Genomic DNA, 25,130 nt, shown 5'->3' with positions numbered 1-25,130 from the left:
TATCATCTGAACAGTTACAATAATAATAAAGCAGAAGGAGACTCGCAGGTCCCGTTTAGAAACAAGTAACAGTGTTATATGGCATAAGATAATTAAGTAACATTGCTATTGAGTTTAGTGCATAGCTGTTGTTAGGGGAAGCATGAGTTGCCACCAAGTAGCCATACTTGTTTGAATTTATGCTTCAGATCCGATCGTGCATGTTCGAGTTGCTGTGGTGTGTGCTAGATATTATATTGGACCGAGTGGGCGCTCATGTCCCAGCAGTGGTGTCGAGTTGTATAGGTGGTGTAGTGTTACCTAGAACAGCTCTTCTGTTCATAGTGCGTTATGTGTCTGAGGAGTGTGCCGTGAAGTTTGAGTAGAGCTCAGACTGGGTTATTGTTGATATGTTGGTGTTCTAGAAATAGTTTTTTTTCAATGTATGTCAAGCGGTATTGTCGGCAGGGCTTTTATTGTTAAGTTTGTGAGAGAGTGTTCCATGACGGGCGTGTCCTGTTGTGCATGAAGGGGGACACGTGTGAATTTTTTTTCCCACTCTAAGGTTCAAAATATGCCTTTTGAATTACCCCGTGGTGTATTCTTTAATAAATAGTATGTGTTTGTGGGGAAGTTTCATTAACCAACCATCTAAACTACTCCAAATTGGAACATGGACACAGCATAAAACTTCAAAGTTAGAAAAAAACTGGCTGCATCTCAAATGTGCCCCTTCAACATCCACATATACCTGGCAAAGGTACATACGGGGGTATTGCTGTACTCTGACGACAGAGCTGAGGAACATATGTAGTATTACCCAGTCGTAGCACACATAAGATATGCAAAATATACTGTGCAAACTCACTTTGTGTGTCAAAAAGGCAGAAAAAATGCTTATTAGCACTACATTTGGTACAAGCTAGCAGAAAAATGATCCCACGCTAAGGTTCAAAATATGCCTTTTGAAATACCCTGGGATGTCTTATTTAAGAAATGGTATGCCTTTATGGGGTAATTGTAATATGTAGCCTGCTCAAGTGCTCCAAAGTGGGACACGGTCGCATCAAAACCCTCCATGAAAATGCACACTTAAAAACCTGAACTTGTCACGTCTCTTTTACAGCACTGTAACTTCACAAAATAGGTTCATGCTTTCCGATATGCTGGAGATGTAACAAGAGTTGGCTCTTTTGTTCAAATTTGGTGGGAGTGCGATATAGTGATGGAATTTTGGATGAAGGTTTTTGATATAGTAGAGAACTTGGTAAACAAGCCTATTCGTAAGGCTCCAGAGAATACTATTTTGCATTTGAATATTAAAATATTACAATGCAAAGAAGTGTATGTATGTATGTATGTATGTACACCCATTTTATGGTAGCAGTCAAAATAATCATAGCACGAAACTGGAAAGTCTCCACACCCTTTTCTCTAGATACGGTGATAACCCAAGTTAACTTTCAATTAAAGATTGAAGCACAATTATACAAGGCGTAAAAATGTTGGCGAGTATTGGCTCAAAACAATGTCAGTATGGCAGGCAGTCAGACCCTGAGCTGGAAAACGGGAAGAAGGTGTATATGCATGCATGTGCGCATTTGTGTGTATGGGTATGTACGTACGTGTGTGTGGGCGCTTCATATTGTCTTTCCTTTGGCTTTTCTACTACGTGGTAGGAGATCCTCCAAACCCCTCTGTTGGTGTGTAATTATGTCTTTACTGTATTGTGAAAGTTTGATAGAAGTGCATGTATTTCCCCTAAGTTTGTACCTATTTAATATATACAAAGAAAAATATATAATAAAATATGACCTAATTCACCAAATAACAGGGTAGTGGGGAAGCAATTTACTTATTTTGTAATGGAGGCGGTTGAGAGAGAGAGAGAGAGAGAGACCCTCCTTTCTCTCGGCTCACTCTATTCTCCCCCGGAGCATTCAATTCAATATATATTTTTTTACGTCTAGGTCGTATGATCTATAGGGCGTTGTAAGGATACATAATGATCAAACGTTATAAGATAGTATGTGATTTTATGTCAATTTATGTTCTTTTGTATATTTGAATGATATAAAATTTGAAAATAAAGTTTTTTAAAAATAAAAAAATTGTGTCTAGGTCATACATTGGGCACATTGTTTTACTCAGAAGATGTAACTGAGCATAATTTGTGGGATTTTAGGACCGTGGTACATATTAAGTGGTACAAATATGTAAAAATGCCATTTATTTTTTTTCCCTCATTTTTTTTCCCTCATTTTTTCCCTGGGCCCCTCAAGCCTCCATAAATATAGTAAAAATCTTTACCAATAGTCTGTGGGAATAATAATCTGACCCAGAATGCCAGTATCTATTTAGACCAAATCTTGAAACCTCTAGTTGTCAGACTTCCATCGTATCTGAGAGATACAAAGCAAACCTTGGCAGAACTTACTAAAATCCAGATGCCTCCACATTCCATATTGTGCAGTCTGGATGTGGAGTCTCTCTACAGCTCCATTCCCCACGCCTTGGGTCTAAAACATACCATTTACTTTTTATGAAAAAGGGTTCACACCTAGACCCACACAGTGATTTTACGGTCCAACTACTGAAATTCATTTTGACACACAATTTTTTTCCTTTTTGATGGAGTATACTACCACCAGGTGCAGGGAACGGCGATGGGGACATCTTGTGCGCCCTCTTACGCCAACCTGCACCTGGGATGGTGGGAAGAAAAAGTAGTGTTCTCAGACCTCACAAACAATCTAATTCGATGCATCTATTACTAGAAAAGGTATATAGATGACATCGTCATTATATGGACAGGCACACATGAACAGTGCTCACTTTTTGTACAGATATTAAATACCAACGAATTAAACCTAAAATTCACAAAAGAAGTGGGAACCCCCACCCTGACCCTACTGCTCAGAAAAAGGGGATCCATATTGGGCAATACTTGTGCCTGAGGCGCAACTGTACAGACTTGGAGGACTTCAAAATAAAAGCCAGAGATTTACGTACCATGTTTAGGTCCAAGGGATATCCCAATAAATGTCTGAAGAGGGCCTATCACAGAGCCCTCCTCGTTGAGCGAGAGAGCCTTATAAGAGAAGAAGCCCACCCCTACAAAAGGAAGGAGCTAGACAACAAACAACTTCGATGTGTAGCCACCTATGATGCAGGGTGGGACTGTGTCAAATCTATCATGCAGAGATTCTGGCTCCTGCTCAAACAGGATGAGCATCTGAGGGATATCATCCCATCACAAGCTTACCTAGTTGCAAGGAGAGGCAAGAACCTTAAAGATTCCCTGGTACACAGCCACTTCCAGAGAACTGTGACACCCACACATTGGCTATCTAACAGCCTTAAAGGCACCTACAAATGTGGCAGATGTAAAGCCTGCAATTTCATTAATAAAGACTCAAAAACTTTTTCAAACCGCTCAAAAAGCCTGTCTTTTGACACCACCTCCTTCTTCAATTGCAGCTCAAAGGGCCTGGTATATTTGATTACATGCCAGTGCCCAATGTCTTATGTTGGAAAAACCTTCCGTCCGTTTAGAAGAAGAATTTTAGAACATGTCAATTCAGTAAAAACAACAAGACACATAGAAACCACGGTCTCCAGACATGTAAAAAATGTACATCACGGAGACCCCTCTGATGAGTTCTATACCCTAGAACTTTAGAACAAACAGGACCAAAGGAAGGGCAACTGGGACCGAAGCATTAGGAAGAGGGAGTGCTACTGGATTTACTGTCTACAAACCCTGTCTCCCAATGGATTGAATGAAGGTTTTACCTACTCACCATTCATTACATGATCTCTAAAATGAAGAGTGACAACGTGTAAATAGAAACAACCACTGTATATATTTCACCACACATCCATTATATATGGAACACATTCAGTTATTCCTCGTACATAGCCAATCGCATCTTTGTGTTCATTATAAATAGAATATCAGTGGATATAGTTAGTTGATAGTATCCATTACCAAGCACTTCATAAAATAATTATCCAACTGGACACTGTACATCACCTTAAAACCACCTGTAACATGAGTTCAATTTGGACAAGGAGGTAACTTCAATTAGGGTGACCATACTGTCCCTTTAATACAGTATAAGGTTGGTCTCATCAATTCATTCAGCCATCATCTATACAAACTAAACAAAGCTAGTATTAGCATTATACACCTATCCAATATGTGATGTGCTTAGCTCCAGTGGGACAATATTATTTTACACAAATACATAATTCATACCAATTACAGTGTTGAATAATCCAGTTAATTAAATGCATACTCGTAATTACGATTTACCCTACTAACTATACCCTTCTACCTACTCTTTACTACTATTTATTCTGTTAACTACATCCTTCTGCCTAAATGCCACATTATCTTAACTACATGACCGAAGGGTTCATCACATTCCTATGAGCCACGGCTAACATACACAGACAATATGTCAATCAAATGACGTCCTAACAGGAACCCCTCTTGAGTCTCCACCCACGGTCACGTGGGACGGCACGTCACAGGTGACGCGGGACTATCCGGATACGTCACGAGCCGACGGACAGGGGGATCCTGCATCCGATTGGTGAAGAGGTATTTAAAAGTCCCGGTTTTCTCAGACGGCAATCGTTAGCCCCTGACGAAGGTGTTATCCAACACCGAAACGCGCGTCGGGCGACAGCTCGTTCCTCCACTTTACTTTATTTATTTCACTAAGGGACACTTTTGCTTCACTATGGGTATTTAGACCCTTTTTTTTTTTTCTTTTTTTTTTAATTCTTTATTTTTGCGTGCAATAAAGTAACAGTGATGCATTCTTGGCCACAACGGCACATATTCAACATATCAACATTGAAAAACTTATATGGCTTACATATCATAGCACAATTTTATAATGTAAGGTTAACTCGATCTAGGAGACGGCCTATTTAGGTTACGTTAATGCCCTTAATGAGGGTGAAGTGTTCACGATGTTGCCCTCTATGTGTCTGCCCTGTAGGGCATCCCCCTTGCCTTTATTCGAGGGATTCGTTCTCTTAGTGGTCCGCAGTGTGTCGGCAGGGGGGGGGGGGGGGTAGGGGTGTCATAGTGTAATGCGGGTTAAGTGATGGCGCTGCTGGGTGGGCTGCTGCAGCCCTGTGTGGTTATTCTTGGTCTGTTCATGGAGGTTTGTCCATTCTAGGTGTGTTAGACACTAGGCGCTGCGGTTTATACGGTAGCAGCATTGTTGGGTCTCCATGTGTGGGCATTACAGAGAGCACAAAGTAAACGAAACATTAAAGAAAATAAAAAGAGGAACCAGTAGAGATAAACTTAGAAAAAACAATGTAAAAAACGTTATATGAAGTTGGTAGTCCTCCTGAGTGTTTAGTCTCTGATTGTAGGAGGTGGTCCATCTGTGTGAATGGTGGAATGGAAATAGAAGAAAAGTCCCTGTTGGGTGACTTGTCGGAGGTACCTCAGGTGGGGGATCCGCCTGGGGAGGCCGTGGGGTAAAGTCCCGGAAAGTGTCTGGGTTCAGGTGGGCCATACTCCGTCTGGGCGCCGGTGCTTCTTGAAAGATACCTGTTGCTCGTAGGTGGGTTTCCAGCTCCAGCTTGTCTTGCGCCTTGTACATGTTCCCATTGAGAGTGAATGATACAGCACGAGGAGTGCCCCATTTATATGGGATGTCTTTAGCACGAAGAAGATGCAAGAGGGGTTGTAGGTCTTTTCGCCAGGCAATTGTGTTTCTGGTCAGATCTGGGAACGCCGTCAACGTTGTCCCTTCAAACTTAAGAGGGGTTTTGCCCCGCAGTGCAGTCGCAAGCGTGGTCTTATCAGCCAGAGTTTGGAACCGCAGTATGAGGTCTGCCGTCGCCGCTGTTGGAGCTCGGGGTGATTTCGGCAGCCGAAACATGCCGTCGATTTTCAGAGCTTTCACCCTCTTCGGCGGTAGCAGTGCTTCGAGTAGGCGCCTAATGTAGTGAGGTAAGTCATCCAGGCCTACAGACTCCGGTATCCCCCTCAGCTTCAGATTGCACCGCCTTCTTTGGTCCTCCATGGTGTCAAGCCTGTTGTTAGTGGCGGTTTGCCATTTGACTAGGCCTGTGGTCATCCGTTCGAGTGCCTGTAGCCTCGCGTCCTGGGAGCTTGAGTTGGCCTCCAACTGGATAATTTTCTCCGTGGCGCCTTGAACGGCCTTCCTATAATGGGCCATATCGGCCGCCAAGTCTTTACGGAGTTCCGCCAGCATAATTTTAATTTGCTCTGCGGTGACCGGGTCTCCGGATTTTGGGGGTACCTGTCTGGCATCTGTAGGTGGCCTGTAGGATGCCCCTTCTAGGATGTCGGAGGTGAAATCCCCCGATGAGTATGATGAAAGGTCGTCGTGCTGCGCCATTTTGGGCCACGCGGCCTGTTGCGAGAGCCGAAGCATCTCACCAATATCCCTCCCGTGGGGGCTTTTTTCGGCTTTTGCTTTTTTGGTTTTCCTGCCCATGTTCTATTAGCCCGTGTTAGGGTGGTGCGTGGGAAGGTTTTAGGCTCAATTTCCACCATATATTCTCGATTTTCTGTAAGTCAGAGACGGAGCTCCGAGAAGATGCGTCCGCTCTGTTGCTCAGTTGGCTCCGCCCCCCTATTTAGACCCATTTTTGACTTTGCACACTGTGTGTTCTTCTCTCCTTCCCTAGCTAGCATGGCAATTAAAGTTTAGGCATTTGATTCAAACGCTCAGTTAGTTTTAGTTTAGAACACCCACAAAGGTGTTACAGGAGAATTAGGGTCTAGCCTTGAGGACTTTACTTTAAAGATTTTTTTTCTTTTTTCCTCTCCTGGAGCTACTAAACCCTACCACTCCTTTATACAAACTATGACTACATTGAAGGGTGCCTGTGGGTCTATGTAAATATATTGTCATATCATCATCATTGTTATGAGACCTTAACACAGTGTAACTCTGGTTTCTGGGCATCTCCTGCCTTTACTTAGAGACTTAGAGGGAACTTTTTTCCTACTCTGGCTACAACATTTTATAGGTGATTGTATCACCATTTTTCCGTAGCTATATTTTTGGGGGGGGGACTCAATACAGTGTTCCATTTCTTTAGGATCCAATAAAGTTATATTCCAATAATAAATGATTTTTTTGACATAGGACACTAACATTGGTATTGGGAAACACAAATTGTGCTTCCCATTTTCCTCCTTTATATATGCCATACTCTCTAGGATCTGTGGGGATTGTTATATTATGTTGTCAGATCCCCTCTTTTTGCCAGCTGTAGATCTCCCTTAGGCGAGATTTCTTCCGTTTTTTTTCTATCAACCAGCAGTGTATTTGGGTACAAGCCCTAGGTGGAGTTGGCACCACCATCTGACCATATCTCCCCTGTCTCTACCTCACACACCTCTCTTTTTTCATCTCTGAAAGGTGATAGGTGAGACAGGGAAATTATTATTTTTCATTTATAATAGTAAAAATCTTACTGTATTCAATCCTGAAGCTGTAGATCTGCATGCTCTTAGACTCAGAAAAACAAGCAGTCTGCTGACATCAGAAGTGGTAGCCTGATCCAATCACAATGCATCCCCATAGAATTGGCTGAGACTGACAAAGAGGCAGAGCCATTACAATTCAAACACAGCCCTGGCCAATCAGCATCTCCTCATAGAGATGGATTGAATCAATGAATCTCTATGAGGAAAGTTCAGTGTCTGCATGCAGAGGGTGGAGATACTGCATGCTTGGATGCATTTTAGGCAGCCATGACCCAGGAATGATCTCTAACAGCTATCCGAGTGGCCAGTGAAGTTATCACTAGGCTGTAATGTAAAGACTGCATTTTCTCTGAAAAGACAGTGTTTACAGCAAAAAGCCTGAAGGTAATGATTCTACTCACCAGAACAAATTCAATAAGCTGTAGTTCCGGTGACTATAGTGTCCCTTTAAGGCACAATAAACACCATATAAGATGCCCTGGGGTGTCTGCTTTATCAAATGAAAGCCCTTTTGTGGGGTTATTTGAACAGTCACACTGCTATAATACCCTAAAATGAGACAAAGGCCCTTGAAAATTCTAACTATAGAAACTGAAATAGCCTGGTCTCCTATATGGCACTGTAGCTGCACAGAATAGTACCAAAGGCATACAATGGGGGCATCGTTATACTCAGCAGATGTAGCTGAACACAATATGGGGTTCTGTACAGGGATAGCACACACCAGCTTTACGAAATACACATTACAAAGACATTGTTATATGTGCATATGCCAAAATAGAGGAAAAAATCAATTTTACTCCAATATTTAGCAGAGATTGGCGATGAAATGGCTACGCAAAAAGTGTGAAACTAACCTTAGGTAAATAACCTGTGATGTCTACTTTATATAAATAAATACTTTTGTGTGGCAATTTTGTTTCCTGTGATGGCTACTAAACCTACAAGACAAACATACCAACTTCTAAAATTGTTTCACATTGAGGTTTTATTTTAGTCCTTGTATTTTGTGACCTGTAACTTTCAAAATAAACTGAAATCCTACACATATTCTGTACTCTGTAAATCAAGGCACATAAATACATTTATTTTGAATTACTTTTTCCAAGCTGGACATATTATGCACACACTATTATTGCCAAAACTGTGAACAAATTTATTTATTTATTTTTTTGGCATTTGTTTTAGAATTAATGAGAATGTATCTATGTATATGTGACATCAAAGCCCTGTTTGCCCTCTAAAAAAAACGGTATATAATATGTGTTGGTGCAATAAATGACAGAGATGCAAATTGAGTTTGAACACAAACAGCAAAATGGCTTGTGTCCTTAAGGGTAAGTCCAGTTTTTGAAGCTGTGTCCTGAAGGGGTTAAATTGAGTCGAACAGCTGTTAATATAATGGTGACCGCTAGTTTTTCCATTTTTCTCTATACACCCTGTTCCAAATTATTATGCAAATTATATTTTTCTCATTTACCTAAATAATTGATGTAAATAACAGTCAGCATAATTCTCATGTTATCAACTATTAAGAGTACCATTCAAATTTTATTGAACAAACCCCCTAATGATAACAGTATTTTTTATAAACATAAACTTACAATGCACTGTTCCAAATTATTACGCACAGTAAGTTTCAAAACACTTTATAGGTTGTAAAGAACTGAAAATTGTCATTTGTTGTGTTTGCAGCATATTTACTGAAATCAAACGCTATTTCAATCAAACTTCTAACAACATTTTAACTTTTTAAACATTTTAACAGGTCACGTTACATTTTAACATAGGACCCCTTATTTGATAGCAGCTTCACAAGTCTTGCATCCATTGAACTTGTGAGTTTTTGGACAGTTTCTGCTTGAATTTCCTCCCAGAGCTGATGTTTGGATGTAAACTGCCTCCCACCCTCATAGATCTTTTGCTTGAGGATGCTCCAAAGGTTCTCAATAGGATTGAGGTCAGGGGAGGATTGAGGCCACACCATGACTTTCTCTCCTTTTATCCCCATAGCAGCCATTGATGCAGAGGTATTCTTTGCAGCATGAGATGGTGCATTGTCATGCATGAAGATGATTTTATTACGGAAACCATAGTTCTTCCTTCTGTACCAGGGAAGAAAGTGGTCAGTCAGAAACTCCACATACTTTGCAGAGGTCATCTTTACACCTTCGGGGACCCTAAAGGGGCCGACCAGCTCTCTTCCCATGATTCCGGCCCAAAACATGACTCCACCACCGCCTTGTTGGAACGGGGTGGCCATCCACTACTCCTTCCATCTGGACCATCCAGGGTTGCACGGCACTCATCAGTGAACAGGACTGTTTGAATCTTTTATGTTCTGTATCTTTCTGCCCAATGCAGCCGTTTCTGCTTGTGAGCATTGGTTAGTGGTTGCCGAATAGAAGGTTTATGCACAGTTGCAAGACTCTGGAGGACTTTACACCTTGATGTCTGAGGGACTCCAGAGGCACCAGCAGCTTCAAATATCTGTTTGCTGCTATGTAATGGTATTTTAGCAGCTTCTCTCTTGATCCGATGCATGGATCTGGCAAAAATCTTCCTCAATGTGCCTTTATCTGCACAAACCCATCTGTGCTCTGAATCAGCCACAAATCTCTTAATAGTGCGATGATCACGCTTAAGTTACTAAGATATGTAACAGGGTTGATTTTCCAGGAGGGATAAGCCAAATGGCAAGTGATTTAGGTAAACTAGAAAAATGGTCAGAGTTATGGCAACTGACATTTAATGTGGATAAGTGCAAGATAATGCATCTTGGACGTAAAAACCCCAGGGCAGAGTACAGAATATTTGATAGAGTCCTAACCTCAACATCTGAGAAAAGGGATTTAGGGGTGATTATTTCTGATGACTTAAAGGTAGGCAGACAATGTAATAGAGCAGCAGGAAATGCTAGCAGAATGCTTGGTTGTATAGGGAGAGGTATTAGCAGTAGAAAGAGGGAAGTGCTCATGCCATTGTACAGAACACTGGTGAGACCTCACTTGGAGTATTGTACGCAGTACTGGAGACCGTATCTTCAGAAGGATATTGATACCTTAGAGAGAGTTCAGAGAAGGGCTACTAAACTGGTTCATGGATTGCAGGATAAAACTTACCAGGAAAGGTTAAAGGATCTTAACATGTATAGCTTGGAGGAAAGACGAGACAGGGGGGATATGATAGAAACATTTAAATACATAAAGGGAATCAACACAGTAAAGGAGGGGACTATATTTAAAAGAAAAACTACCACAACAAGAGGACATAGTCTTATATTAGAGGGACAAAGGTTTAAAAATAATACCAGGTATTACTTTACTGAGAGGGTAGTGGATGCATGGGATAGCCTTCCAGCTGAAGTGGTAGAGGTTAACACAGTAAAGGAGTTTAAGCATGCGTGGGACAGGCATAAGGCTATCCTAACTATAAGATAATGCCAGGGACTAATGAAAGTATTTAGAAAACTGGGCAGACTAGATGGGCCGAATGGTTCTTATCTGCCATCACATTCTATGCTTCTATGTTACGTTTTCGTGAAATATCTAATGTTTATAAACCTCGTCCAAGGCATTGAACTATTTCACTCTTTTCAGCGGCAGAGAGACCCCTTTTCTTCCCTATATTGCATGAAAATGGTGCTCTGCTTAATAATGTGGAACACCCTCCTTTAGTAGTTTTTTCCTTAAATTGGGCTCACCTGGCAATCTAATTATCACAGGTGTCCGAGATTGTTTTCAGTGATCAAAAGAGCCCTGAGACACAATGCCATCCATGAGTTAAACTGAAAAACTAAATATTTAATCTTTGGGACACTTAAATAGAATTTGCATAATAATTTGGAACAGGATTTAAGCAGAATTTGTGACTTGCTGTTTTTCTTTTGTACTAAGCTAGCCTTGTATTTACCAATGGCATTATGCAGTAACCTTTTTGAACTGTAGGTGGATGTTCTTCGTGCTCTGGGTGCTGAGATTGTTCGGACTCCGACCAACGCGAGATTCGATTCTCCAGAATCCCATGTTGGCGTTGCTTGGAGGTTAAAGAATGAAATTCCAAATTCCCACATCTTGGATCAGGTATGCTTCCATTCCACACCGCCATTTTACCCCGTTACACACCGCCATTTTACCCTACCCCCAGATCAGGTATACCCCATTCCACACCGCCATTTTACCCCGTTACACACAGCCATTTTAACCTAACCCTGAGTCAGAGATGTTTCTAGTTGTCACAGATTTAAAGCCATTTAATGGATAATTGTGCTGAGTGTATTTTTAAATAAAATAACAGACTAGATTAGTGCTCAAAATGGCTCGTAATTTTACAGGTGACTTATCTCTCCTCCTTTTCTTTTCATTCACTGATCCTCCTGCTCCCGCTCTCTCACCCCTTCCTGTCTGGACATTATTTCTCCATTTCTTAATGTCCTATGTCCTGTCTGGTTGTCTCCTATGATCTGCACACTTAGTACCGGAATGCTAGTAATCCCCTCGCTCACTATGACAGCACCGCGGAAGAGATCCTGTACCAGTGTGAAGGTTAGTAAAGAGAGCAGTATCCGTTAGTGTGAGTAGATATAGTGTTTGGTGTGGGGGCTGGAAGTGGACTTTTCTGCACTGACTCGTTGTGTCTTCAGGGCAGTTGGACATGCTGGTTGCCGGAGCCGGAACAGGTGGAACCATTACCGGATTGGCACGCAAACTAAAAGAGAAGTGTCCAGGCTGCAAGGTGAGAGCCATTCACTCCTATATACCCACGCCAGTAGGTGAGTGTACACTCGTCATTCACTCCTATATACCCACGCCAGTAGGTGAGTGTACACTCGTCATTCACTCCTATATACCCACGCCAGTAGGTGAGTGTACACTCGTCATTCACTCCTATATACCCACGCCAGTAGGTGAGTGTACACTCGTCATTCACTCCTATATACCCACGCCAGTAGGTGAGTGTACACTCGTCATTCACTCCTATATACCCACGCCAGTAGGTGAGTGTACACTCGTCATTCACTCCTATATACCCACGCCAGTAGGTGAGTGTACACTCGTCATTCACTCCTATGCCCACCAATATTTCTTTTAAAAGGGTAATTCAAGGTATATAATCTCCTACATGAAGCATAATACAGAACCCGAGAGCAGAGTACTGTATATAGTGACTTACTGAATGTGATATGTCTCCAAACTAGGTGGTTGCTGTGGATCCTGAAGGTTCTATACTGGCTGAACCAGAAGAGCTCAACCAGACCGATAAGACCAGTTACGAGGTGGAGGGCATCGGCTATGACTTTATCCCAACTGTTCTGGATCGATCTGTGAGTGATGCTGCCTATAAAGACAGGAATTAGGTGGAGGGAAGGGAGTGGATCCGGTGTAGGATGACGAGAGCAGAATTTATTTGGTGTTATAATGTGCATTCAAGAAAATTGTAATTATTTTTTGAGTAAAATCATTGTTATAAGCTCCGCCCTTTACACCTGGTAGTCAGTATAGAGAGAGCCACCTCTATCTTAGCTCCCTGTCAATCATTGTTATAAGCTCCGCCCTTTACACCTGGTAGTCAGTATAGAGAGAGCCACCTCTATCTTAGCTCCCTGTCAATCATTGTTATAAGCTCCGCCCTTTACACCTGGTAGTCAGTATAGAGAGAGCCACCTCTATCTTAGCTCCCTGTCAATCATTGTTATAAGCTCCGCCCTTTACACCTGGCAGTCAGTATAGAGAGAGCCACCTCCATCTTAGCTCCCTGTCAGTCATTGTTATAAGCTCCGCCCTTTACACCTGGTAGTCAGTATAGAGAGAGCCACCTCTATCTTGGCTCCCTGTCAATCATTGTTATAAGCTCCGCCCTTTACACCTGGCAGTCAGTATAGGTAGAGCCGCCTCCATCTTAGCTCCCTGTCAATCATTGTTATAAGCTCTGCCCTTTACACCTGGCAGTCAGTATAGAGAGAGCCGCCTCCATCTTAGCTCCCTGTCAATCATTGTTATAAGCTCCGCCCTTTACACCCGGCAGTCAGTATAGAGAGAGCCACATCCATCTTAGCTCCCTGTCAATCATTGTTATAAGCTCCGCCCTTTACACCTGGCAGTCAGTATAGAGAGAGCCACCTCCATCTTAGCTCCCTGTCAATCATTGTTATAAGCTCTGCCCTTTACACCTGGCAGTCAGTATAGAGAGAGACACCTCCATCTTAGCTCCCTGTCAATCATTGTTATAAGCTCCGCCCTTTACACCTGGCAGTCAGTATAGAGAGAGCCACCTCCATCTTAGCTCCCTGTCAATCATTGTTATAAGCTCTGCCCTTTACACCTGGCAGTCAGTATAGAGAGAGCCATCTCCATCTTGGCTCCCTGTCAATCATTGTTATAAGCTCCGCCCTTTACACCTGGCAGTCAGTATAGAGAGAGCCATCTCCATCTTGGCTCCCTGTCAATCATTGTTATAAGCTCCGCCCTTTACACCTGGCAGTCAGCATAGAGAGAGCCATCTCCATCTTGGCTCCCTGTCAATCATTGTTATAAGCTCCGCCCTTTACACCTGGTAGTCAGTATAGAGAGAGCCACCTCTATCTTAGCTCCCTGTCAATCATTGTTATAAGCTCCGCCCTTTACACCTGGTAGTCAGTATAGAGAGAGCCACCTCTATCTTAGCTCCCTGTCAATCATTGTTATAAGCTCCGCCCTTTACACCTGGTAGTCAGTATAGAGAGAGCCACCTCTATCTTAGCTCCCTGTCAATCATTGTTATAAGCTCCGCCCTTTACACCTGGCAGTCAGTATAGAGAGAGCCACCTCCATCTTAGCTCCCTGTCAGTCATTGTTATAAGCTCCGCCCTTTACACCTGGTAGTCAGTATAGAGAGAGCCACCTCTATCTTGGCTCCCTGTCAATCATTGTTATAAGCTCCGCCCTTTACACCTGGCAGTCAGTATAGGTAGAGCCGCCTCCATCTTAGCTCCCTGTCAATCATTGTTATAAGCTCTGCCCTTTACACCTGGCAGTCAGTATAGAGAGAGCCGCCTCCATCTTAGCTCCCTGTCAATCATTGTTATAAGCTCCGCCCTTTACACCCGGCAGTCAGTATAGAGAGAGCCACATCCATCTTAGCTCCCTGTCAATCATTGTTATAAGCTCCGCCCTTTACACCTGGCAGTCAGTATAGAGAGAGCCACCTCCATCTTAGCTCCCTGTCAATCATTGTTATAAGCTCTGCCCTTTACACCTGGCAGTCAGTATAGAGAGAGACACCTCCATCTTAGCTCCCTGTCAATCATTGTTATAAGCTCCGCCCTTTACACCTGGCAGTCAGTATAGAGAGAGCCACCTCCATCTTAGCTCCCTGTCAATCATTGTTATAAGCTCTGCCCTTTACACCTGGCAGTCAGTATAGAGAGAGCCATCTCCATCTTGGCTCCCTGTCAATCATTGTTATAAGCTCCGCCCTTTACACCTGGCAGTCAGTATAGAGAGAGCCATCTCCATCTTGGCTCCCTGTCAATCATTGTTATAAGCTCCGCCCTTTACACCTGGCAGTCAGCATAGAGAGAGCCATCTCCATCTTGGCTCCCTGTCAATCATTGTTATAAGCTCCGCCCTTTACACCTGGCAGTCAGCATAGAGAGAGCCATCTCCATCTTAGCTCCCTGTCAATCATTGTTATAAGCTTCGCCCTTTATACCTGGCAGTCAGTATAGAGAGAGCCACCTCCATCTTAGCTCCCTGTCAATCATTGTTATAAGCTCCACCCTTTACACCTGGCAGTCAGTATAGAGAGAGCCACCTCCATCTTAGCTCCCTGTCAGTCATTGGTATAAGCTCCGCCCTTTACACCTGGCAGTCAGTATAGAGAGAGCCACCTCCATCTTAGCTCCCTGTCAGTCATTGTTATAAGCTCCGCCCTTTACACCTGGCAGTCAGTATAGAGAGAGCCACCCTGTCTTAGCTCCCTGTCAGTCATTGTTATAAGCTCCGCCCATTACACCTGGCAGTCAGTATAGAGAGGGCCACCTCCATCTTAGCTCCCTGTCAATCATTGTTATAAGCTCCGCCCTTTACACCTGGCAGTCAGTATAGAGAGAGCCGCCTCCACCTTAGCTCCCTGTCAATCATTGTTATAAGCTCCGCCCTTTACACCTGGCAGTCAGTATAGAGAGAGCCACCTCCATCTTAGCTCCCTGTCAGTCATTGTTATAAGCTCCACCCTTTACACCTGGCAGTCAGTATAGAGTGCCACCTCCATCTTAGCTCCCTGTCAGTAATTGGTATAAGCTCCGCCCTTTACACCTGGCAGTCAGTATAGAGAGAGCCACCCTGTCTTAGCTCCCTGTCAATCATTTTTATAAGCTCTGCCCTTTACACCTGGCAGTCAGCATAGAGAGAGCCATCTCCATCTTAGCTCCCTGTCAGTCATTGTTATAAGCTCCGCCCTTTACACCTGGCAGTCAGGATAGAGAGAGCCATCTCCATCTTTGCTCCCTGTCAATCATTGTTATAAGCTCCGCCCTTTACACCTGGCAGTCAGCATAGAGAGAGCCATCTCCATCTTAGCTCCCTGTCAATCATTGTTATAAGCTCCGCCCTTTACACCTGGCAGTCAGTATAGAGAGAGCCACCTCCACCTTAGCTCCCTGTCAATCATTGTTATAAGCTCCGCCCTTTACACCTGGCAGTCAGTATAGAGAGAGCCACCTCCATCTTAGCTCCCTGTCAGTCATTGGTATAAGCTCCGCCCTTTACACCTGGCAGTCAGTGTAGAGAGAGCCACCCTGTCTTAGCTCCCTGTCAATCATTGTTATAAGCTCCGCCCTTTACACCCGGCAGTCAGTATAGAGAGAGCCACATCCATCTTAGCTCCCTGTCAATCATTGTTATAAGCTCCGCCCTTTACACCTGGCAGTCAGTATAGAGAGAGCCACCTCCATCTTAGCTCCCTGTCAATCATTGTTATAAGCTCTGCCCTTTACACCTGGCAGTCAGTATAGAGAGAGACACCTCCATCTTAGCTCCCTGTCAGTCATTGTTATAAGCTCCGCCCTTTACACCTGGCAGTCAGTATAGAGAGAGCCACCTCCATCTTAGCTCCCTGTCAATCATTGTTATAAGCTCTGCCCTTTACACCTGGCAGTCAGTATAGAGAGAGCCATCTCCATCTTGGCTCCCTGTCAATCATTGTTATAAGCTCCGCCCTTTACACCTGGCAGTCAGTATAGAGAGAGCCACCTCCATCTTAGCTCCCTGTCAGTCATTGGTATAAGCTCCGCCCTTTACACCTGGCAGGCAGTGTAGAGAGAGCCACCCTGTCTTAGCTCCCTGTCAATCATTGTTATAAGCTCCGCCCATTACACCTGGCAGTCAGTATAGAGAGAGCCACCTCCATCTTAGCTCCCTGTCAATCATTGTTATAAGCTCTGCCCTTTACACCTGGCAGTCAGTATAGAGAGAGCCGCCTCCACCTTAGCTCCCTGTCAATCATTGTTATAAGCTCCACCCTTTACACCTGGCAGTCAGTATAGAGAGAGCCACCTCCATCTTAGCTCCCTGTCAATCATTGTTATAAGCTCCGCCCATTACACCTGGCAGTCAGTATAGAGAGAGCTGCCTCCATCTTAGCTCCCTGTCAATCATTGTTATAAGCTCCGCCCATTACACCTGGCAGTCAGTATAGAGAGAGCCACCTCCATTTTAGCTCCCTGTCAATCATTGTTATAAGCTCCGCCCTTTACACCTGGCAGTCAGTATAGAGAGAGCCACCTCCATCTTAGCTCCCTGCCAATCATTGTTATAAGCTCCGCCCTTTACACCTGGCAGTCAGTATAGAGCGAGCCACCTCCATCTTGGCTCCCTGCCAATCATTGTTATAAGCTCCACCCTTTACACCTGGCAGTCAGTATAGAGAGAGCCGCCTCAATCTTAGCTCCCTGTCAATCATTGTTATAAGCTCCGCCCTTTACACCTGGCAGTCAGTATAGAGAGAGCCATCTCCATCTTAGCTCCCTGTCAATCATTGTTATAAGCTCCGTCTTTTACACCTGGCAGTCAGTATAGAGAGAGCCGCCTCCATCTTAGCTCCCTGTCAATCATTGTAAGAAGCTCCGCCCTTTACACCAGGCAGTCAGTATAGAGAGAGCCGCCTCCATCTTAGCTCCCTGTCAATCATTGTTATAAGCTCCGCCCTTTACACCTGGCAGTCAGTACACAGAGAGCCGCCTCCATCTTAGCTCCCTGTCAGTCATTGTTATAAGCTCCGCCCTTTACACCTGGCAGTCAGTATAGAGAGAGCCGCCTCCATCTTGGCTCCCTGTCAGTCATTGTTATAAGCTCCGCCCTTTACACCTGGCAGTCAGTATAGAGAGAGCCACCTCCATCTTAGCTCCCTGTCAGTCATTGTTATAAGCTCCGCCCTTTACACCTGGCAGTCAGTATAGAGAGAGCCACCTCCATCTTAGCTCCCTGTCAATCATTGTTATAAGCTCCGCCCATTACACCTGGCAGTCAGTATAGAGAGAGCCACCTCCATCTTAGCTCCCTGTCAATCATTGTTATAAGCTCCGCCCTTTACACCTGGCAGTCAGTATAGAGAGAGCCACCTCCATCTTAGCTCCCTGTCAATCATTGTTATAAGCTCCGCCCTTTACACCTGGCAGTCAGTATAGAGAGAGCCGCCTCCATCTTAGCTCCCTGTCAGTCATTGTTATAAGCTCCGCCCTTTACACCTGGCAGTCAGTATAGAGAGAGCCACCTCCATCTTAGCTCCCTGTCAATCATTGTTATAAGCTCCGCCCTTTACACCTGGCAGTCAGTATAGAGAGAGAGCCACCTCCATCTTAGCTCCCTGTCAATCATTGTTATATGCTCCGCCCTTTACACCCGGCAGTCAGTATAGAGAGAGCCGCCTCCATCTTAGCTCCCTGTCAATCATTGTTATAAGCTCCGCCCTTTACACCTGGCAGTCAGTATAGAGAGAGCCGCCTCCATCTTAGCTCCCTGTCAGTCATTGTTATAAGCTCCGCCATTTACACCTGGCAGTCAGTATAGAGAGAGCCACCTCCATCTTAGCTCCCTGTCAATCATTGTTATAAGCTCCGCCCTTTACACCTGGCAGTCAGTATAGAGAGAGAGCCACCTCCATCTTAGCTCCCTGTCAATCATTGTTATATGCTCCGCCCTTTACACCCGGCAGTCAGTATAGAGAGAGCCGCCTCCATCTTAGCTCCCTGTCAATCATTGTTATAAGCTCCGCCCTTTACACCTGGCAGTCAGTATAGAGAGGTGAGGAGATTTATCAAACTGGGTTATTTACAAAAATTATTTTTGGGTGAATTCAAAGTAGATTTCATGTTTATTGCCAAAATATTAAACCTCAAATATTACAAGTTGATCTGTTTTGGTGGTAAATTTGAAATGACTATAAATTCCCCATAACTCTGTTCGAGTTTGGTTAGGGGTCAATGTGTGCCCTGGCTGTGCCAAGACTTAACTGGGTTGTGATGCGAATTGCTAAATCTTTAATATAAAATTAAAATCCAACTGTGATTTCACATGATAAAAGTATAAACACACACATTAAGCGATTGTAAAAAGTGTGGATTTCTATCTGAATAATTGCAGAAACGCCTCTCTGGTTGTCAGACAAGCTGTTTGTAGATTTCCCCCCAATCAGGGCTTAAAATCTCAAATTCTGTACTACAATCCAGGCCAACACAAGACTGGAGGCCACTGGCACGCTAACTAACAGTGAAATTATACTTCTCGGGCTACATTCTCACTGGCCAATGGATAGTGGACATTTTGAGTCCCACCCCAGTGATAAAATGCAGAATGAAATCCATTTTGTATTTGGGCAGTGGATTGTCCCTTTAACCCCTTAACCCCTTAATGACACAACTTCTGGAATAAAAGGGAATCATGACGGAATATATCCGTCGTCTGTCCTTAAGGGGTTAAGGACACATGACGTGTGTGACATGTCATGATTCCCTTTTATTCCAGAAGTTTGGTCCCTAAGGGGTTAAGGAGCAGAATGAGGTGAAGGCAGTGTATGGCGGCTCGTAGAAGGCGGTGTATGGCGGCTCGTAGAAGGCGGTGTATGGCGGCTCGTAGAAGGCGGTGTATGGCGGCTCGTAGAAGGCGGTGTATGGCGGCTCGTAGAAGGCGGTGTATGGCGGCTCGTAGAAGGCGGTGTATGGCGGCTCGTAGAAGGCGGTGTATGGCGGCTCGTAGAAGGCGGTGTATGGCGGCTCGTAGAAGGCGGTGTATGGCGGCTCGTAGAAGGCGGTGTATGGCGGCTCGTAGAAGGCGGTGTATGGCGGCTCGTAGAAGGCGGTGTATGGCGGCTCGTAGAAGGCGGTGTATGGCGGCTCGTAGAAGGCGGTGTATGGCGGCTCGTAGAAGGCGGTGTATAGAAGGGACGGACAAGGATCGGCGTATGGATCAAAGCAGATGTAGATGTGGGTAAAGGGAAATGAGCTCTAGAGCTGGGAGCCATCACCTACCTGTAAATGGGGTGGGACATGCTATACGTATACTAATGGCCAAACCCCCTCATTGTTTTCTTACTGCCCCTCCATACTCCATTACTTGGCTGCTGCTCTCCTAATACTATGTCCAATACCTTTTATTGCAGGTTGTTGACATGTGGCATAAGACCAACGATCAGGAATCTTTTTCCATGTCACGTGCCCTGATCAGAGAAGAGGGGCTTCTGTGTGGTAAGAATCTTAGAGGAGATACTAATGTCATGTGTTATCTGTACATGTTTTGCTGTGCTCGGCATGATCTGCTATTTCCACTGCAGGGGGCAGCTCGGGCAGTGCCATGTATGCAGCTGTGCAAGCGGCTAAAGAGCTGAAGGAAGGCCAGAGATGTGTTGTGATTCTCCCCGACTCTGTGCGGAACTACATGTGAGTTACAAGCTTGCAGGCAAAGCTAGGTGTGCACACAGGGAGGGACACGGAGTGTCGGGCCAGTACGGAGTATCATAGGAAGGTACATGTGACTTATAAGCTTGCAGGCAAAGCTAGGTGTGCACACAGGGAGGGACACGGGAGTGTCGGGCCAGTACGGAGTATCATAGGAAGGTACATGTGAGTTACAAGCTTGCAGGCAAAGCTAGGTGTGCACACAGGGAGGGACACGGAGTGTCGGGCCAGTACGGAGTATCATAGGAAGGTACATGTGAGTTACAAGCTTGCAGGCAAAGCTAGGTGTGCACACAGGGAGGGACACCGGAGTGTCGGGCCAGTACGGAGTATCATAGGAAGGTACATGTAACGGAGCTCCGTGTACCCCGACCGAGTACCCTCCGTTGATGGATGCTCCTAGCGCTCTCAGAGGACTCCAAGCACTGCAGACGACACCACAACCACCGCAGGCTCCACAACCGCCGTAGCTTAACTGGAGCCGCGCCGTCTTCCGTCCACCCTGGAATGAACCTTCAGCATTCAGGAACGTGTGGGGAAGATCTCTCCTCCTGGAGAGCGTATCTGGAACAAGCTCTTAAAAGAGCTAAGTGATTAAGAGCTCAGGGGAATATGCAGCGCATAGCAATCCCCAGTGTGATATAGCAGTTCCCTCCAATAACGAGACACGGCTACGTATTGAGGGTCAGAAGAGGTCTGAGGACTGGAACACCCAGCCTGCTTTTTATTAGGATAAGGTACACACAGGACACTCCCAGGGGGAGGATGAAATTAACCAATAACAGCATAGTACAGCCCACAGGTTCCCTCCCCTCAGATAAACAGTTAAACCAATTATTACATACAATAAAAATACAGTTTTCACATACACACTGTAACTTTAAAACCATACATTCAATTTCAATAAAAGTGCATATTCAGACTCAGCATACATCAAACGTAAACACTTCCAAAAATCAGCCAAATCCCTCCAGTGGATCAAAAGTTAGCTGGAAGTCCTTTATGACCGACCGCAAGCACAATTTCCTGCCCAAAACAGTTCCATAGATTTGGGCTGTGCGGTCGGTCAATTTCATGCGAAAAAACGACTAAGTCCCATTTCGAACGGGACTTAGTCTCTGGAGCTGCAAGTTCAGTATGGGAGAAGGTAAGGGTCAGCGGTGTTCGGCAAAATGTGTAGCCGATTTCAGTTCCACAGAATCTTTAGCATACACCGCTGACCGCATTCGAGGAAACCAAGATGGCCGCCGCCACGTGCAATTGACCGGCAGTAACCTCACAGCCTGGGAGGTAAATTGCCTGCACACTTTAACTTCTGGGTGGTCTGCCTGTGTGGTACTTGGTTCAGTAAGCCCTATTTACTGAACCAAGTGGGGGAAAGCCAGGAACAAGTTATTTTACCGGTCTGGGGACATAGTCTTAAAGGGGCATTGTTCAGCAAAGTCACAATATGTCCCCAGACGGTTCTTAAAGGGCCATACACACCCAATAAATGTTAATAAGTTTTCAGGGGCACAATCTTCCAGGGGCCATAGTCATGAGGCAGGAGGCTGGCAAACATGCTTCTCCACAATCCAGGGAAGCAGGGCAATTTCTCATTTAAAGGGCCAGTTACAAATAGCGATTTGTAACAGTACATGTGAGTTACAAGCTTGCAGGCAAAGCTAGGTGTGCACACAGGGAGGGACACGGAGTGTCGGGCCAGTACGGAGTATCATAGGAAGGTACATGTGAGTTACAAGCTTGCAGGCAAAGCTAGGTGTGCACACAGGGAGGGACACGGAGTGTCGGGCCAGTACGGAGTATCATAGGAAGGTACATGTGACTTACAAGCTTGCAGGCAAAGCTAGGTGTGCACACAGGGAGGGACACCGGAGTGTCGGGCCAGTACGGAGTATCATAGGAAGGTACATGTGAGTTACAAGCTTGCAGGCAAAGCTAGGTGTGCACACAGGGAGGGACACGGGAGTGTCGGGCCAGTACCGAGTATCATAGGAAGGTACATGTGAGTTACAAGCTTGCAGGCAAAGCTAGGTGTGCACACAGGGAAGGGACACAGGAGTGTCGGGCCAGTACGGAGTATCATAGGAAGGTACATGTGAGTTACAAGCTTGCAGGCAAAGCTAGGTGTGCACACAGGGAGGGACACCGGAGTGTCGGGCCAGTACGGAGTACCATAGGAAGGTACATGTGAGTTACAAGCTTGCAGGCAAAGCTAAGTGTGCACACAGGGAGGGACACCGGAGTGTCGGGCCAGTACGGAGTATCATAGGAAGGTACATGTGAGTTACAAGCTTGCAGGCAAAGCTAGGTGTGCACACAGGGAGGGACACGGGAGTGTCGGGCCAGTACGGAGTATCATAGGAAGGTACATGTGAGTTACAAGCTTGCAGGCAAAGCTAGGTGTGCACACAGGGAGGGACACGGGAGTGTCGGGCCAGTACGGAGTATCATAGGAAGGTACATGTGACTTACAAGCTTGCAGGCAAAGCTAAGTGTGCACACAGGGAGGGACACCGGAGTGTCGGGCCAGTACGGAGTATCATAGGAAGGTACATGTGAGTTACAAGCTTGCAGGCAAAGCTAGGTGTGCACACAGGGAGGGACACCGGAGTGTCGGGCCAGTACCGAGTATCATAGGAAGGTACATGCATCTGGGGATCCACATTTTGACATCACTGATCTAGGAACTTGGCAATACCTGTTCTTTGCTTTTTTGAATGTCCAACATAGTGCTCTGCTTTTAAGGAGAGCTGGTGGAACCGTACTGGCAGTCCACTGAGCTGCTGAAGATCTGTGAAATACACACTAGTGCCAGAGTCGCATATATATTTAATTTAATTTTTTTCTTTTGTAAAAACCCTCTTTGGAAAAGGTTGAAAGATATGGGATTGAATCCCAGCAGCCCCACTCAAAGTCCATTCAAGGGGCACCGCAAACTACAAAGGCAAGAAAATCAATTCTTGTAAAAGAGGATCATATGTAGGTGAGTAGCTTTCAGGCACTGAAGAGCTCGATAGTAGAGTGGGCCTGGGAAAATGGCCTGGATGGAAGGAAGTTATCTGATCACCGTATCGCCAGGAAGACGTCAAACGATTTCCTTCTTTATTGACTTTTTTTTGGGTGACGGAGAATTAACATTGTGAATAGAATTCAGAAACTTCTGGGAGAGCAGAACAATCCGAATAGATTCCAAGAACTAAATCTATTCCTCCTCTCATGATCTGATCAAAGTTGGAGGTAAAAGTAACCCTGCCATATATCAGTCATGGGATTCAGCAAACCATATCACAGCCTGTTCGTTTACTCAGCATTGATACGTGACATTTAGAGTGTAATTATCCGACTCTCTTGATCTTTCTGTCGTTTTCATTTGTTTCACTCAGGTCTAAGTTTCTTAGTGATAAGTGGATGACACAAAAGCATTTCCTTAATGTGGAAGATTTGGAGGGAAGAAAACCTTGGTGAGATATCTGAACTATTTCTCATACTTCTCCGCTTCCCTTTTTTCTCTCTCTAAGCAATTCATCCAACTCTCCCCTCTCTCCAAGCGTTCCTCCATGTATCCTCCTGTACTCTCCCCTCTCTCCAAGCGCTCCTCCATGTATCCTCCTGTACTCTCCCCTCTCTCCAAGCGCTCCTCCATGTATCCTCCTGTACTCTCCCCTCTCTCCAAGCGTTCCTCCATGTATCCTCCTGTACTCTCCCCTCTCTCCAAGCGTTCCTCCATGTATCCTCCTTGTACTCTCCCCTCTCTCCAAGCGCTCCTCCATGTATCCTCCTTGTACTCTCCCCTCTCTCCAAGCGCTCCTCCATGTATCCTCCTTGTACTCTCCCCTCTCTCCAAGCGCTCCTCCATGTATCCTCCTTGTACTCTCCCCTCTCTCCAAGCGCTCCTCCATGTATCCTCCTTGTACTCTCCCCTCTCTCCAAGCGCTCCTCCATGTATCCTCCTTGTACTCTCCCCTCTCTCCAAGCGCTCCTCCATGTATCCTCCTGTACTCTCCCCTCTCTCCAAGCGCTCCTCCATGTATCCTCCTGTACTCTCCCCTCTCTCCAAGCGTTCCTCCATGTATCCTCCTTGTACTCTCCCCTCTCTCCAAGCGTTCCTCCATGTATCCTCCTTGTACTCTCCCCTCTCTCCAAGCGTTCCTCCATGTATCCTCCTGTACTCTCCCCTCTCTCCAAGCGTTCCTCCATGTATCCTCCTGTACTCTCCCCTCTCTCCAAGCGCTCCTCCATGTATCCTCCTGTACTCTCCCCTCTCTCCAAGCGCTCCTCCATGTATCCTCCTTGTACTCTCCCCTCTCTCCAAGCGCTCCTCCATGTATCCTCCTGTACTCTCCCCTCTCTCCAAGCACTCCTCCTTGTGCTCTCCCCTCTCTCCAAGCGCTCCTCCATGTATCCTCCTGTACTCTCCCCTCTCTCCAAGCGCTCCTCCATGTATCCTCCTGTACTCTCCCCTCTCTCCAAGCGCTCCTCCATGTATCCTCCTTGTACTCTCCCCTCTCTCCAAGCGTTCCTCCATGTATCCTCCTTGTACTCTCCCCTCTCTCCAAGCGTTCCTCCATGTATCCTCCTGTACTCTCCCTTCTCTCCAAGCGCTCCTCCATGTATCCTCCTGTACTCTCCCCTCTCTCCAAGCGCTCCTCCATGTATCCTCCTTGTACTCTCCCCTCTCTCCAAGCGCTCCTCCATGTATCCTCCTGTACTCTCCCCTCTCTC

At 45.3% G+C, this 25,130-nt stretch overlaps 1 protein-coding gene across 5 annotated transcripts in view; it reads left to right on the top strand.

Annotated features, from left to right (window-relative positions):
• The window catches only part of CBS (cystathionine beta-synthase), a 494,065-nt gene that overhangs the window by 455,729 nt on the left and 13,206 nt on the right, over positions 1-25,130 (top strand). For all 5 annotated transcript variants that reach the window (XM_063445617.1, XM_063445623.1, XM_063445636.1 and 2 more), the window contains 7 exons: positions 11,425-11,559; positions 11,952-12,021; positions 12,120-12,211; positions 12,675-12,800; positions 20,111-20,195; positions 20,282-20,387; positions 23,792-23,869. In XM_063445617.1, the coding sequence (XP_063301687.1) occupies positions 11,425-11,559; positions 11,952-12,021; positions 12,120-12,211; positions 12,675-12,800; positions 20,111-20,195; positions 20,282-20,387; positions 23,792-23,869 (692 nt within the window). The remainder of the gene's footprint in view (positions 1-11,424; positions 11,560-11,951; positions 12,022-12,119; positions 12,212-12,674; positions 12,801-20,110; positions 20,196-20,281; positions 20,388-23,791; positions 23,870-25,130) is intronic.

The sequence above is a fragment of the Pelobates fuscus genome, chromosome 1, assembly GCF_036172605.1.
Source record: "Pelobates fuscus isolate aPelFus1 chromosome 1, aPelFus1.pri, whole genome shotgun sequence".
NCBI classification, from domain to species: domain Eukaryota; kingdom Metazoa; phylum Chordata; class Amphibia; order Anura; family Pelobatidae; genus Pelobates; species Pelobates fuscus.
This window is presented reverse-complemented; position numbering and strand designations above follow the sequence as displayed.